This window comes from Prinia subflava, chromosome 16 (genome assembly GCF_021018805.1).
Source record: "Prinia subflava isolate CZ2003 ecotype Zambia chromosome 16, Cam_Psub_1.2, whole genome shotgun sequence".
Lineage (NCBI taxonomy): Eukaryota > Metazoa > Chordata > Aves > Passeriformes > Cisticolidae > Prinia > Prinia subflava.
The window spans coordinates 7137519-7155175 of record NC_086262.1 but is presented as its reverse complement, the minus strand read 5'-3'; the positions used below and the strand labels follow the sequence as shown (position 1 = coordinate 7155175).

The 17657-nt window shown below is 38.4% G+C and overlaps 1 protein-coding gene across 1 annotated transcript in view; it reads left to right on the top strand.

Moving 5' to 3' along the window:
* LOC134559191 (collagen alpha-2(I) chain-like) overlaps positions 1 to 17657 on the top strand; it is a 45032-nt gene that overhangs the window by 16429 nt on the left and 10946 nt on the right. The window contains exon 2 of the mRNA XM_063413738.1: positions 4254 to 4328. Coding sequence (XP_063269808.1) covers positions 4254 to 4285 — 32 coding nt within the window. The 3' untranslated portion in view covers positions 4286 to 4328. The remainder of the gene's footprint in view (positions 1 to 4253; positions 4329 to 17657) is intronic.

The window sequence follows — 17657 nt, the reverse complement described above, 5'->3', positions numbered from 1 at the left end:
TTGAGGAGGTCTGAAAGGTAACCCAAAATGTTTCAAAATAGTTATTAAATGAAACATAACATGTTGTGAAGTACTCCTGGCTCTGTTTAGAAGGTAGATGGTAGCTCCAGAACTGTGTGTACTCAACTACTGAAAAAACCCAAATAACTGTGGGAAAGTGACTCTCAGTTTAGGACTCCCTGTCCTCCTCCAAGTCAGGTTGCACAACAAGTTCCACTTACAACGTAACACCTTTCTTGGGATGGGCACAATCACAGCCTCTCATTGCAAAATGCCCTTTGTGGAGCCCTGGTTTGTGTAATATGGCACAGATTTTGGGCAGGATCATTTACCTCACCCTCAGGTCCCTGCTGCCATAGCTGGACTGCTCCTGCTGCCTGAGACCTCCACCCGGCAGCACTCTGGGGTCTGCAAGGCAGACCTGCTCAGGGCACTGCAAATCCTTTTACCTCCACTGCTTTGTAATGAGCAGATAATACTTGTTGCTCTTCACATGCAGAACAGAGCAGTGCTGTTTGTAGTTCTGGCTGGATCAGAGACTCTGCTGATCAAATACAAAAATTTGTCCTAAGCGAAATTTCTACACACCTTCTCTTCCCCAGACATTATACAACATAGGGTGAGCTAGTTAGGAGATCTGTTCTTGTGCCACTGAGGAGGAAATGGCTGTTACAGCAAAAGTGAAAATGTATGCCACTCCCAGGGAGAAAAAAAAAAGGTTAAAAATTGCTCTGTCCTCTTCTAAACAGAGATTTAGGTTTACCTGTCTATTTCTTTATCTGGAGACATAGAATAATTTTAAAAAGCACAGAAATATAAACATATTAAATACAATAGGCTAAGGCTTACATCAGATTCTAGGTTCTGAAGCTTCTAGAGATGCATCTGTAATTAAATTTCATGAAGGCACACTACACCTTGCTGACATCTGCGTATTCAAATTTGAACACTTGTGGAATATGTGTAATTTAAACTAATCTAGAGAACAAAGCTCATTTGTTAAAAACAAACTAATTTGGAGAGGTCACCATAATAAACATTATCATAATAAATCACAGCAAGTCCTGAGTAAGAAAACCTAACAAATTCATAAAGGTCTAAAGTATATTCTGTGCCTACTGATCTGCAAGATCACCTTAAAGAGGTAATTTTTTCCTGAATTATTTCACATACCAGAAGCCAAATGTATGTGTGTAGGCAATGTGAGAGAGAACCTCGGCTATGGATGAAACATAGTCATTAATCCATTTCTACTATGCAGCTGATGAACTAAAAGTTAATTCCTAGAGATCACGGTCTTCAGGGGCAGAGGTTACAAAGATCATGAAAATTGAATGTGGGTTGTTTGAAAGTTTGTGGCCTTATCTGATATAAATGCAATTTAACTAAGGCAAATTAAATGGGACTGATAATTAAATTACCAATTTAAACTAGATAAAAATCTGAAATCCTGGACCTCTGGATCTCAGATGTCCAACTGTAATAGCTCTACATCCAACTTGTTTCTGGTAATTAAAGAATTGCTATAAAGAACACATTGCCAGCAAAGGTTTCTATATGTCATTTTTGGCACTTCTCTTGCCAGACCAAAATGTGTTTGTTGTTTTTTGGTTTGCTTTTTTTTTGTTACCACCTCAAAACCAGATTATTAATGTGATATTTGATCTCAAAGGAAAAAAAGCAAACTCCTTTTGGACTCCATTCAGAGTTTTCTTCTCCATTACCCAAATATGCACTGGAAATTCAACAGCAGTGCCACTCTTGCAAGTAGTGACAAATAACATCTGCAATGGGAACGGCAGGGAAAATTAGACAGACAGAATGTAATTACTTGCATTGGAATCTGGCCAAGACATTCAAATTAGCAACAGGACAACGAAAAAAATCTCATAAAAAATCTGAAGTCAAGGAACACCTGGAGTGCTCTTTTTGCTAAGCAAATGCAATATCAAAAGCTGGAGGATGGCAGCAGCAGCCAGGAACTTAACAAGACTGACCCTAACACCTGGTGGATGCCACTTGTAGGACACAGAGAGCATGTCTGCCTGAAGGATGTGGCAAACCACCTCCAACTCTTTCTCAAGCATGAAGGGACTTAAAATCAGCTTCTGGACAAAAGGACTAGAACATATTGACATGTGGCTGCTGACCTCTGGCTCCAGAAAGTGTAGAAAAACATCAAGGATTTAATAATTTGAGCAAGTTTTTCTTGATGTGTTAGGTTTCACTACAGTTTCCAGAATAGATAAAAGAACCACAGAAACTGCAAGATGGAAGATGCAAATTGGCACCTCCTGACTTTTCCATGGTGGCCTTTTCTCCTGCCTGCAGCTCCTTTCTGTACAAGAAAGATAACAAGGCTTGTTTGCTAGGGAAAGCAAAAGATAAAAATAACTGGTGTCAGTAACTGATGTGTAAAAATGTTGTGTTCTCTTTAGATAACTCTTGTATGAGGAAAATGAAGATGGAAAAATAAAATCTAAACTTGGCCTTGGATTAACTAGGAGGCAAAGAAATGAGGCTCCAAATTGTTACTGAACCAAAAATATAGTAAAACCAAAAGGTTTAGGTTTTAATAACAATACCTGGCAGATTTCATCATGATACATTATTGGGGCTAAGGAAATACTCACTCCTTGGTGCAGTATGGAGCATCCTTTTGTTGGGACACTGGTTAAATCTCAGTTGGTTTAATAAGAAATGTAACATGGCTGGGGTTAGTTTGAAGATCCCAAGTTATCTGCATTATTTTGTGGGGATAGATTTGGCTGAAGGACAGAAGCACAGTCAGTAAGAGAAGTCCCAAAATCTGAATCTGGTGCTATTGACAGACTGCTGGGCAGCTCTGCAATACCACAGGAAAGTAGGAAGAGAAAAGAAAAGGACATAGGCTAAAAAAAAAAAAAGAAAAAAAAAAAAAAAGAAAAAAAAAAAAGAAAAGAAAAAAAAAGAGAGAGAGAGAGAAAGAAAACTGCTGAACTAGGAATTCTAGCAAGAGTCACAATTATAATTTCTAAAATAACCTCTGTTCAAGTAATTCTGTGACATTTTGGCTTGAGATACTGTGTTATGTAACACAGTCTCCCTCCAAGTGTGTCTGTTATCTAAGCTTATTGCTTGTGTTTTGTTTACCTACATCTAGATTTAAAAACACCCAGTTCCCTAATTTCAAAGAGTAACAGTTTCAAACAGTTTGATTCTCTAAGCTGTAGGCAAGCCAACATCAGAACAAGCAAACAACTACAGATCATGGTCTGCTGGTTCTCAGAGAAGCAGGAAAAATGCAGTACAACTTTGAAAGGGCTTTGAATATCAGAAGCTGCATTAGCAACCCCTGAAGCCCAGAGTATCTCTGAGTTATACAAAGGATGAGAAGAATAGAACTGCTTAAAGACAGCCTCAAAAATTAGTGCTGCTCAGAGGTTACAGGCAGCATGAAACATGCCACCAGAAAGGTGTGCAAGGAACAGTTTTGTGAGGATGTTTCTGATTTAATGTCAGCAGGATAAGAAAAACACTGTTCTGCCATCCTGATGAGACAGCTTGAGTACACCCCAAAGAAATGCTCAATACAGTTTCTTCTTGGATTATCAGTACTCCTGGGTATCCTTCCAACAGCACTGATAACCCTACAAACTGCCTTCAAATCCTCACAGTCCATGTTTTCTAATGCCTGGTCATATACAATGTCACTGCTGTTACAAAACTCATGGAACCCTCCCTATTTCTGAGCCAGGGCCAGTAAGTGCAGTGAGGTTCCCAGTGAAAAATGTGCCATGAGGTCCAGTGAGGCAGGCAGGCTCCACAAACAGGGGAGCAAGAGCTGCATGCCAGCTACCTAATTGTAGAGTTGGAGTCTGCTGGGAAGCCAGCTGCCTTCCCAGCCTTCCAGATGGAAATGAGAATGTTAAAGATTGTAGACAATGAAGGGTACATGAAAATCAAATTAAATAAACACTACTTGCACCACAATTGCAGTCTGTTCTGACTGACCTTTTGTTGTGAAAAGCACTTCAGGGTTTTCCTTTTTCAGCATGAGGTAAAAAGGCTGAGTGTAGAAGAAGGTGAGGGAGGAAAGAGGAGCAGTTGTCTTTAATCTCCAAGTAAACAACCACATATAGCAGCTATGAGGGAGAAGTTCAGAGTTTCCTCTTGAATTATTACAGTTTGCACTTCTACATGAAACTTTTCAAAATTCTTCCATTTTGCAAGCTGAAATAACTGCTTGTATTTTCTTCTCTGTTTTCATGCAGACGGTGATGCCAAGATCTCCTCCTGGTCTTGATCAATGAGAACAAGACAGCAGCTCTTTGGAGCCCCAGAAGAGGGTAAGTAACTTGTGACTCACACAACACTTAGATGATGTCTGAGATAAGGTGAACACTCATCTGAACAAGCTTCCCTATACAGAATATTAGAACATCAAGGGTTGAGTTCCAGCTGGCTCACTGATGTCAATACTATGATACTTATTTCACTGGGGCATATTTATCCTTAATTACATAATAAACCATTTTCAACGGTGTCAAATGAATGTAAAATTAAGCAACACCCACTGTTGCTAGTATATGGTTGTGGCCATTAAGCTACAGCTTAAAATGTCTGCAAAAATCTGCTAAGGTCATTGCTGGATTACAAATCACTGCAACTTCAGTCCATCCAAATCACTCTACAGTCCTCCCAAAACTCTGGACTTGACCTCTGTCATCACAGAGTTCAGAAATAAACACAAATATTTCTCTACATGACATCAGCGCTCATGTAGGATAAGAGCTCATTTGGGTAATATCACACAGTAAGTTTAGATTCACATAAAGAAAGATACAAGTTTTGTTACATAGAACAAAGGGGAGAACAGATAGGATCAAAACAAATCAGAATGTGAGAAGTAGAAATGGTGGGAATTCTCACCTGTCTCTCTCTTGAGATACAAATATTTTGCAGAGATACAACGTAAGTTTTTAGGTCTTACAGATATTTCTTCCACAAGAAACAGTCCCATCAGATTTTACTGCCAGTGAGTGTATCTAGCTGTATATTTCCATATTTGTGCTGATATTCTTATGAAAGAGTCAATTGATTTCAAGCAGAACAACAATCAGCTAATGAGTGTTACACAGTCAAACCTAAATCCCTTTACCACTAATTCAGAAAAGTGTATTTTCCAGGGTTCCTAAACCTATAAAGTGCAATGCACAAACAGCAAACAGAGATTTAAGAAAAAGATCAGATTCAGAGAAAAAGATTTGAAAGTTACTCTGGTGTAAGGAAAAAAAGATGTAACAAACCTAGGAAGGCTACTTGATTGCGAAAGCCAAATTTGTCCTGCTTTATCCATCAGCACTTTAGGAATTGCCTGCACTGATCATATACTGCTTCTACACTGAACTCCTGGACTATAACCTGTGACAGGGAGGATAGAGGAATCCTGGATTTCTCTCCAACATATGTTTTAAAATAACAGAGGATGTTGATAAATGCAGAATGCTACAATTCTACATTCCTAGTTATCTCCTCAGTTGGTATTTTCATAAAATCCTAGTTAGCAACTGCCTCCCAAAATGTAGCACATACAGACAGAGTCAAAGGTCTGAGTCAAAGATAATAACGTCCTTCTTACTACTGTCCATGGATTTTCTTCCTGTCAGGAACCCACTCTCTAAGTAGTATTTGTCTTTATGTAATGGTAGACATCACTTTTAAATTTTCTAGTGATGCAAAATTTAACAAAATTTAACAGCACACCCAGGAAAACCAGAATGAAATTTACAGAATCATGCATTAAATCTTCTTGTAGATTTTCTTGACCATTACATGTTTGCAGGAATAAGCCCAGGTCCTTTGAATTATGCTATAAGCAGATAAAAAGGGTTTTCTTACAACCTGCCTGTTGCTGACTTTTGGGTCCTTTCCACAGAGATTTCTGCCAGTAAAGTGAACTTCTACCCAAGTTCACAGCTGATGGAAAATAATTTGAATGTGCTTCACAATTGGTGTGAACTAGTGGAGCCCAGCTCACCTCACTCTAATTTGAGAGCTTCTACCACAACAAATTTGCATTTAGAAATTACTCATCAAGTCAAATTCCAAATACTTTCATATCCGTTCCAGTCACAGAGACCACAAGGAGTGTGTGTTCTTTGGCCTTTCAAATGTAATTATTAGTCAGAAAAATACTCCAGCTAAGTGAATCTCTCTCGCCATCTTTCATATTTTCTAGTTCTGCTTTACAATGCTTTTCCCTCTACTTTATGTTCCAGTATTCACTTTTTCTGTTACTACAACTGAATTTAAAGAAATTATTTTAACATTTGATGAAATAACTATTACAATCAAGTTCTCTTTTTCCTTTTGATAGATAGTTGTATTTCAGTATCTTAAAGTATCAGGTATATAAGGATGACCTTATCCTTTACTCATAAGCAGGGATCTGGCCCTAAGAGTTTATGTAAACAACATCCCAAAGCCAAGCACATAAGTAAAAGAAGCCAGTGTTTGTTCAAGTGCTTTCTAGACAAACACAGAATTTGCTCCAAATAGCAGTAGACTGAAAGAATGGAAATGGTTAAATTTTTCAGGGAGCCCACTCAATGACAAAAGATTAAACTGGCTGTCTTGTAGCTAAATTAATTGGTAGGATGTCATTGATGAGTAGATGCCAAGCCCAAGTCCCCAGACATTCTCAGACCTTTAAAGTCCTGTAAATGCCTCCTGGAAGGTGTTTAGAAGCCTCAGTCTGTGTTGCAGGAGGCAGCCTCCTCACCTGTCAGCACACATGCAGCTGGCAGCTGTCCCTGCATCACCTCAGAGCCCTCGAGTTCACTTTTCCTTCTTATTCCCTCTGAGGTTATTCAGAATTCCCTTTATTTCCTTTAGGATGATGGGAGTTCCTTTGTTTTCCCCCCTTCAAACTGGTATTTATGAGGAAACCATTTCTGGCATCCAACACCTACACAGCATCCTTTCTTTCTGTTTTTATCATAACTATGACCTTAGAATGTCTCCTGTAGTTTTTCCACCTGACACTGCTCTAGCTACATGCCAAATATCTCCAGGTATAACAGATGGTGGAGGAGCTGTCTGTATTTTCAGTTCAGAGTCACTCTTTTCAACAGGTTATGACTGTTTATGGAACTAGCTATCTTTATTTATGCTTTTTCTGCCTTATCTTTATTATTTAAAAAAACAAACATCACCCACTGCTTTGCAGCAAGTGAGGGCAGTTGGAACAAGGAAGATGTTTGGGGTGGTGCAGGGTTAATTACAGGTTTGATGTGTGAGTAGATGTGAAGTAGTTCATATTTCTAGGATTGAGAAGATCTATTTCTTCACACATCTTTGTAAAAGTATCACTTAAAGCATCTGTTCATTATAATTTCTGGCCTTAAAAGCCTCTGTCGTCTCATAGTATGGGAGAGAGGGGAGAGGCAGAAATCCAAGATCTATTTAGCATCTCTATTGCTTTTTAATGATCTCTTTGGAGTCTTAAATGTTCATTTAATATCTTCTGTCATCATTTTTCAGGGTTTCACACAATCCTAAGCATCAGTGTTGGGTTTCATGGCTTTTAGCTCTCTAGCATTTCCAGGCATCAGCAAACTTTCACTCCTGTCTGAGCTGGCAAGGATAATAGTTATATCCATCACAACATTCAGTGACAATTCACTGAGCTCATCCTAAACATCCTCAATGCAGTTCATTACTTGCGAGTCCATAAAATCTGTTTTTCCTGTGCTCAGTGTGAATTTGCCCCATTTCAGCTCCTTTCAAACTCTGTCTCTCATACTTGGAACACCAAATGCTGCCTATGCCAGCATCAGTGCCTGTGAAAAGCCACTGCCTCTCATTTGGGCCCTTTCTTTACAGTCATCTCTCTTGTTTTATAGTCAATTAATAGTTTGAATGTCTGCTAAATTCTGTTTTTTCTTTTTGTGGAACTCAAAAAATAAAAAATATTTTCACCTTATTTTTCTGACAAAAATGATACTATCTCCTTAGTAACCTCTTCTTTCACCTGTTTCCCAGGATCTCATTAAAATTTTGTTATTTTCTCCCCGTTCATATTTTTGTCTTTGTCAAATGTGTCCATGCCTGCTTTCACATCTCCTGATTAACATCTAATTTATTAGTATTTAATTTTTCTAGAAGTATCTTGAATGTAGTTTTACATTAACATCTTTTACAAGTTTATTTGAAATTAGGATCAATGCATATGCCCTTTTCTTTTGCTTTCACTTCTTGTAATATGACAAGTACCCTGGAAAACTATGAATTGTTTATTTTTTCCCCAGGAATTCCTAACACCTGCTTAGACATTTATAAACTGATTTCCAAACTCAGGCAAAGCAAAAACCAAATTATGAAACCCCATAGTTCATTGCACAATTTGTATCCTCAAAAAAACCATTAGAAATACAAGCAATAGATCCTCTGCAAAAATGAAAGACAAAGTGAGGTATGTAAATGAGTAAGAGAGCTCGTTTTGGCAGCATTCAGAGCACGTGTAAGTGCACACAGGTACCTGCTTTAAGCTCAGATGCCCCTTGCTGATCATCTGAACGCTGTGATGTTAAAACATTCCTCTGGGTTTTCCTTAGGGTGCACTCTGTGGGTGCCTCCCAGGAGACATTTCACTGCACAGCCTCAGACTGCTGAGATTACAAGTTTGGCAGAAACATACACTGTTCTGCTGCTTTCTCTGGGTTTTTTTTTCCACACAAATTTTTCAGTTTTAGGGTTGAGAGAGAAGAAAAAAAAATATGCCATGTAGAGAGCTGTTCAAAGCGAAATAAATTTGTAACTATTTCTTTACACTGGTTATAAGGTACTTCCTCATGATATAGAAACAGAACTCCTGAAAGTAGAGACTCTGCTGAATTTCCCAGTCAGACAATACCTCCCCAGTTTAATGGATAAAAGCAAATTGAAGGGGGAAAACTTTCTTCCCTTCTCTTGAAGGACTGGCAAAATTTCAAAATGTAGTTTTGGCCCAAACCGAATGCAAAGATATGTAGAAGAAAAAAAAATAATATAAAATAAATATATCTCAAAGCTCAAACCCACTGTTGTCTTGGTTGGGAGGAAGCAATAAAATCCAACACTCCCTCCTCTGCTCCTATAAATTTAGCACTTGGCTAAATTTATTGAGCAGTTATTTCCAGGAAGCTTTCTCCACAATCATTCTGTCTCCTGACTCTCACTACAGTCAGCAGAGCTGGGAGAAGTGTGACCTTCTGACAGAGGATGCTTCTGAGAGCAGACAGAAGAATTAGATGACAACTGGGCACAGAGCCATCAATTCTCTAGCTGGAATATTTTGCCTTTCAAGGTTTCAGATTAAAAAGTGTGAGTAGGGGTAAGGGAGAAGGTTTAAAGGGAGGCTCTGGAAGAGAGAGAATGGGGCAGGGAAAGCTGCAATGTAAGCAATATATATAGGTTTGCAGGATCCTTTGTGTGTCCTGAATGGGAGACTTATCAAAAAGAGCATAAAGCTGTTCTGACAAGATAACACAGTGCGTGGTATCAGAAAAAAAGTAATCTGTTAACAGATCCTTACAAAAGGCTTTTTTTGGGGGGGTTACATAAGTGCACTTGGGCATTCATAAAGTGAACATGGCAAACCTCCCAGTGAATGGCTTAAAGTTTAAATGGTTGGTCTCTGAGCAAATAGAAAATGCTCAAGGAGAAGTTGGTTATGAAAAGCAAAAACTTTTCAAAGAGCAAGGTGCTGACAGGCTATTCAGTGTCTGTCAGAGATATCAATACTGTTTCAGGAAATATTTAACTCTTGTTATTTTTCACTTTCTATGAGTGACTCTGGGGCTTTTAGTATTTTTTAACTTCTATTTGTGTCTGGGAAACAGCAAAAACAAGTCATGTGCTCCCTCTGCTCAGGGTAAATAATGATTAGCATCTTTATTTCATTGAAATAAGACTTTTTTTGAACTTTGTGACATTGTTTTCTTTGGTTTTTATCAGCATATTTTGCCTCATATAATGCCACTTCAATATCTTCTAACACTGGATGCAGGGCATGGGGGCCTTATTTGTACAGGCTTGAGAGCCCCATTAGGATGAAAAAGCATAATCTCTTATGTTTTAAATATAGTTTTAATCCATAGTTATCACTGCAGATCTAAAGTGCCAGAATTACTCAGCTTGCTGTAAAATAATTACAAAATCACCAGGGACTCTTGAGGAATTTTTAAGGAACTTAAAAAAATAAATTTAAAGAAAAAAATCAGGGTGCATGCCTCAGAATTTTGAAGGAGATAAGTTACTTGAACTGAAGGAAAATATCTGAAACAGATCCAATGCCAGGCTCTGCTGTGAAGGAGAACATGTATCACAATAAATGTTCTCATTCAAAGTTAACCAGGCAAGAAGGAGTTCACAGTTCATGGTAACCTGTTAAGAGAAATTAAAACACATTTTCTTCCATGAGAACATAAGGAATGCCCAAATGAGTATGATATTCCTTGGTGTTGTGTTCTGCTCTGGGCAGTGCTGTACCAGAGAACAACCAGGCTTTTCCCTTTTGGTACAGTCCCCTGGCCTTGTTGTTCCCTTGCTCCCCATCCTACTGCATTAGTGCATCTAGAGCACACATTGCTGCAAAGTTCCTTCTAATGAGCAATTAAAAATTTAGTTCTTTTACAGAAAAAATGTGTCCAATTGCTTCTACTCCTTGCTGATACTGTTCAGCTGTCACCTCAGCCTGTTATGGCAACAAATTCCATTTAATTCATAAACATCCTAATACAAGAAGTACATCCTTTGTCTTAAACCAACCTCCTACCAGTCTCAACCAATCCATGTTTGTTCGAGCACCAAGGGATTTGATGAACACCAGTTTTTCTTTCACTTTATTTTCATGACTTGATAGACCTTGGCTGACCCTACTCTAGCCTTCTTTTTCTCCAGACTGCAGAGTCCCAGATTTTTTTTAGTTTCCTTATAAGACAATGTCCACATCCTCTCACATTGCAGTTGCCTTTCTTTGAGCTTTTTCTAACTCCATCAAATCTTGAAATGCAGAAAACAAATCTGCCTACAGCTGAGAACACCAAGGTTTCATGTCCTCACAAAGAGTTGCTTCTCTCTTGTTCCCATTTCTCTTCTGACTGAGCACACAATTTTTTACCACCTTTACAAACCTCCTAACCTGCCTTTTCACTCTTCTTACATCCCTGATTTCTCTGACATTTTATAAGCCTCTTAGTCCTTCCTTTTCCAACTCAAATGTTGTATCTCGCTGAACTCTGTCACATACAGGAGCCTGACAAGACACATCCCATTCCACAGCAGCCTCCAGCAGGTGCTTCATGGACTGCTGTGCCAAGGAACTCAGATATTTCTGTTTTGTCTGCTTGCAATTGAGGGTGAATCACAACAGTCCTGCCCACATCTACTCCCCAGCCACTAAAAATGCCCAAACAAGACAGGTAAATTTAAACCACACAGGAGAAGCCGAAGTGAGGATTTATTTTCAAGCTCAGAAATTCCCCTTTTGGTGTGTTGGGAGGAAGAAAGCAGAGGAAGCCTTGGTAAAGCCAACTGTATTTAACAAAAGAAGATAAATTTTGAGATTTTTTTTTCCCATTGAGTAAGCATATGATGAATGACCTTAAAACCCTGATGATGTTTTCTCTTGGACTGTAATCCTAGATTCCTTTAAGAGTTCCATCTACACCACAGGGAACTAGAAACCACTTACTGCATCTGTCAAATTTTGAGCAGAACTCCCTAGTACTTCACAATCATTCCCCTCCATGCATCCCCCGCTGCCCCCTCGTATACTGTACAGAAAAATAATCTTTACTGGGATTTTTGGAGAATTTTGAAGACACTTCTCACTGAAACACTGTTTCAATTATCTGTACACAAACATTACACTCTTGGCTTTGCCTGTTTCAAACAAGAAAATCAGCACATTTTTTATTTACGACTTTGCTCCTTTTCTCACTTGTAGCAAAGGTTTGTTTATTTTAAGCCTTGGAGCTGTTCTAGCCAGCTCCCCTCATGCTGAGAGAAAAGCATGCTTCATCCATTACCATCTCTTCAAACCTCTTAGGAGATAATTAGGCATTGCAATTGATTGCAATTTATTAATCAGACAGTCTGCTATAACTTTTTTCTTGTCTTGTTTTTAAACCATAACTTTATAGTCGCAGAAAATGACATGGAAATCTAGCCAGATTTTCTTAAGTGTAATTCATTCCAAATAATTCTTGTTTTCTTTTTATCCCTTATGTCTTGTCAAATATTTTTAAAGGATCATGGAAAAGTCTTTAATTACACTGTTATGGCACACAGCAAATTTGTTTCATACAAGAAAACAGACAGTATTTTCTCCATCCCTATTATACCACTGCTTTTTCTGGCTCATGCTTTCTACTGCCCATCTGTATTGTTTATGACTGATAAAACAACTCAATTCATTCTCAATATTCATGTCTTACCATTATTTTGGTTAGCTACAGCAAGTTTGAGTATAATTTTCCAGAAAAACATATTTTTGTGGAATTAATCAACAGTCAGCCATTCACAGTTTCCTGAGGGAAATGCATATTTGGAAACAAACATATGAAAACATGCTTTAATTTAATTTTGGTCTATTGTGTGTGATGGCCCTGCTGAAGGGTTTCCTGACATGTTTAAGATACCACGGGGACACATTACACTGGCATATTGTCTGTGATATGCCCAACAACATTCCAAAAGGAAATGGTGGCTCTGATCTCCCACGCCAGAAAGCCACAGAACAAAAAGTATGAGTTCTTAACAGCTGGATTCAGTGAAATTCCACAGGTAGTGCTGCAGCCAGGCAAGTCAGGATCCCTCACCTCCAGCGTGCTCACACTCACTGCCTGCCCTTCTGAAAGTTACAGGGAGGCAGAAGAATCTTCCAAAGTTGAGCAGTAATCATTTACTGGAAACAGACAACACAGGTTGATTTTTAAGATGCATTTCCACAATACTGATTTCAGCACTTGCAACAGTGGTGTCTTGAGGATTTTTTTTTTTTTTTTTTTTTTTTTTTTTTTTTTTTTTTTTGTGGCTTTTTATTGGTCTTAGGACTTTTCCACAAGTTTGTAAATTACAAAACGTAGCAGAGGTGCCCTGAATGTTCTGCTATCTTTAATTTTGTTATCTGCCTCATTTTCAGTCTCATTTTCAGATTTGTCAAACCAAGATGACCAAAACCCCTCCTCTCTCCCTTCTTGCTGTACCCAAACTCTTCACAAGATTAAGAGATGATATACAGAAAATCAGTCATCCTGAAACACTGAGCAAGCTTTAAAGCATACACTGGAGTCAAAGGGAACATTGTGCTGCTAGGACAGGGAGGCTGGAAGGTCTGAGTTTCATTTGTCTCAGGTTGCCATTCCCCTCCCCTTTTATCACAAGGTGCACAAATCTGCCATTGTTTCTGAAGGGCAGAAGTCTTTTCAAATTGGTAATATTAGACCTTACTCTTGTTTTCATCTGGCTGGCAGATACTGCTCGTTTCCAGCCTACCAGAAGGAGGAAAAAACCCTCAGGTATGCCCCTCACTCCCAAATCTCCCTCAACTACAGCAATAAGAGTTCATTTATTTCCCATTTAGCATCTCTCACATGAAAGAACTATATAGCAATATACAGTTATAGCATTAATGTGCCATCTTCCTTGACCTAATTCTGTTCCTCAAAAAATGTTTTCTTTGGGACACTTGAACAAAACAGGTTCTCTATCTCAGTTGCCATTTCATAAAAAATCCCAAACAAAACCACAAAAGAACCCCCAACCCGCCATGTTTTCTGAATGGACAAAGTTTTCTGATAGAAATTTTGAACATATATATTGTCTTGACCATTAAGCAGAATGACATTTTCTAGCCTAAAAGAGATGGAGATCTACCCACTCATCTCAAAGTCAGCACTGCCCTTGCAGCTCAGATCCACAGCAGAAGCTGCAATGTCAATCAGTGTTTAATTCAGTGTAGCACTTAACATTGCAACTCAGTTTTCAGTGAGGTGCTCTGTAAATCAGAATCTTTCTCCTTTAACTCTTCAAGGATTGAATATTGATGAATTGAGCAGGGAAATTAAGAGAAAGCCACCAAGTTCACTTTGACCATAGGACTATAAACTGGTGTTTCACCCTTGTTTACTTTCAACAAGAAACCTTAGAACCCTTCTGAAAGTATTTTCACATGGTTGGGACTATTTCACTGGCCTTTTTACCATCTATAAGTGCATGTTTATGTGCCCCTCTCATCAGTATTTCAGACCAGTGGCACTCTCTTCGATTACACAATTACATTTTTCTTCTCATGTAGATACCTTGCAAAAAATTATCAGTGCAAACCGAGAGTAAAGCAGCAAAATATGACAGGACCAGGTTATGTGGATAAGAATTGCTACTCAATGCCAAAGAAATCCTACTGGTGTCTTTGTAAAGAATCACAACTAACTGCTGTTCTATAAAAAAATATTAGCCTTTTTTCCCTATCCTAGACACTATCTCTGAATACAGAAATTCTGGGAAAAAACATTTTAGCACATTAGAATATAATCAGCAACTAGGCATTTGAGCTAAAGTTAGGGAATAATCAACATCCTCATGAGAAATGAACATTTTCTCTTAATCACAGTGTGCAGCAGCTGACTGCCAAATAGATGTCATTGCTTATTCTGCCAAAAAGAAACCTTTGAGCAGTTTTATTTTTGTGGAGTCTCTTGGTGTAAGGAGAGACATGTTTGTGACATAGAACACAGACACAGGAGAGAAGCACACTGAGGTAGACGCTACCACACTCTTGCAATGGTCGTTCTAGCAAATTTTATATTGTTGTGCCTATTCCATGCCTATTCCTGAAAGCTGAAGTTTGTGGATACTTGTAAAGAATTGAACATCCTGTACAGAAATGAGAGTGTATCATCTTCTGGAATTTTGTGTCAGCTCACTTGATGCAAGAAACTAAAAATTCCTTTTATATATATATATATATATGTATATATAAAATACACCTCAGATAGGAAGAAACATGGATATGTGAAATATTCATATAAAATCTTCTCAAATTAGGTGAAGCACATAAATTCACCAAGATTGCCAATCTCTTACAATGATCCATTTCATTGTATGGGATAGATTTTATTGATCTAAGCAATAATTCCATCCTGCTAATGGGAAAACATTAATTTGGGAGAACATACAAACCAGATCTTTACATGAAATTAATTGATGAATTTTCCAATCTCTATAAAAATAATGGTATCAGAAGGGTACTCAGCAACTGAGCTGCTAAAACTGCCTGCCTGCAAGTATCTGCCATCAAGAATTAGGCAAGTCAGTAATTTAAATGTGGGAACCTAGCCCCAGGGAAACAGTGCCAGGAGCAGCAATTACTTTTCCAAAGTTAGAAAAAGGTAGAGTCAGCACTGGTGAGGTGTCTAAGATGGAATATTTTATGCAGAATCCAGAAGCCAAAATTCATTAGCACAGTTTGTCCGGTTAAGGTAAGTAACAATCATGGAAATAAGTTTCCCAGCCTGAAAAAACTGAGCCACTTTTAGAGTACTAACTATAATTTTCCAGTTTCTAAAAGCGTCATGGATATATAGCATTCCAGAAGCAGGTCTCATCCAAGGTCTCTCTCATACACCCTTAACTAAGACAATATCATGATTATGTCCTTACTAGTACAATTAAATGATTCCAGTTTATATATTAAGCAAGTTTATAGCCTACTCATAAAGAATTTTTATTAAGCATTTGTAAGCTCAGACTGGTTTTTTGTTTTCTTTACTAGCACAGTGGGCAGAAAGGGAATAGCTGGTTCTTCTACATGTTTCCACTAGATAAATGGAGCTTTTAAAAAGTACAATTTAACAGCTTGCACAAGATTGTCCAAGTCATCTTTAGTAGCCATACCGAAAAGACTTAATCTGAAACATGGTATGGAAGAAACACCCCGCAATTCAAAAAATATGTATCCCTCATATTCTTATTTCAAAACTGAACCAAAGGAGTTAAGGCAAAAGCAAGGGGAACATGCAACAGAAACTGAATTGCAGGCATCAGCATAATGAGAACAAATTGTTGCCATGTCCATGCTTGATTCTATCTGCTCCCCTTTCCTGCCTCTCACAGCAAATGACAGTAATTACTGCCTAATACTGCTTTTGGACAGTGTATGAAAAAGCAGGGGAGAAAAGGAAAGACTAGAAGCCTGAAATCTACCAAATATTCAATACATTTGCCAGATTTTTGGCTTTAATAGGACCAGGCTCACTCAACTTTTTGAGTATCAAGAACTTGCAATCAAGGTGTTGTGATGGCAGTGGAATATATTTATACCGTGAAGAATCTACAAGAGCACTAGAACTTATGAAAACTCATAGATGTAAGCTATTGGCAGAATTCATCTCTTTATATAATATCAGATTGTGTGTAAAAAAAGTTTAATAAAGGTTTATTTCTCATTAACTGAAAAAAAAAATTGGGTCTCACCTCTTTATGTGCCTGCTTGAAACAAACAACACTGACTGTAGTGAGTAATGCCAGCCTGTGGCAGATCTCTTTGATGTTGTATATGTCTATGCCACTCAAAAACCTTTGTTAGGAGAATGAGTAATGTTATTATTATTCTCCATTAACATGAAGAAATTATTCAACAACATTAATCATGTGAAATTATTTGCTCTTGGCTCCTTTCAGTGCTACAAGATCAAAACCTAATCCTTTCAGTGCATCTCAGCTGGAATTTACAGTATCTATTTAAGAACAGAGAAAAGCACTGTAGATAACTGTATGACTTGCAAACACATAGCTTTTGTCTTTGCAGTGCTGGGTTATCTAAAAGAAAGGAGTTACTTCAATCTGGATTAACAGATACACAGTTCAGGCTCTTGAATTTTTTTTTCCTCCAGGAGCCCATGTTCTCCCCCTGTGACAGCAAACAAAGGAAAGGTGCAAGCTGACACCTGGCCATGGGCAGTAGATAGGTACAATTTGAATGTACATTGCCAAGAGGTGCTGATTCTTCCCTTATTTCAGTTTGTTGGCATCAACATCCTGTAAGGACCCCAGAGGGCTGCCAGGCAGTGATCAGGAGTGGTGCAGAACAAAGAAAACTTCCTGCACAGGGAGGTTCTTGAGATCCCTGGTGTCAGACAGTGCTGATATTGTCTGCTGCCCTCAGACCCTGGCTTTGGGGTCCAGCACCTCACAGGGCATCAGGGATTTCAGACCACACTTCACTGCCAAGGAATGCCTTTTGCTCAACTCTCACACACTGTGCTTGTTCCTAGCCTTAAAGTGTGAGACAATCTGACACAGGCACTAAAATCCAATCCATTTTCTTGGGTTTATTGATCACGTTATACAATTTGTATCATCTCTCCACATTTTTCAGTGTGTGCAAAGCCCTAAACACCAGTACTGAATGGTGATCTGGTTCTTAATATACATTCTTTTCTACCACTTCTGAACACAGCAAAGACTTTGGAAATGGCAGCACTTGCAGAGTGTACCTGTGCCTTTTTGGAATTTTACCTGTGCCATTTTGGTATTTCATGTCCTGTCTGCTTCTGAGAGGTTGTTATAATGTGTGAGCAGACACCAGGGACTGAGCAACACGCAGTTAGGTCAGTCATGAAGAACTGAAG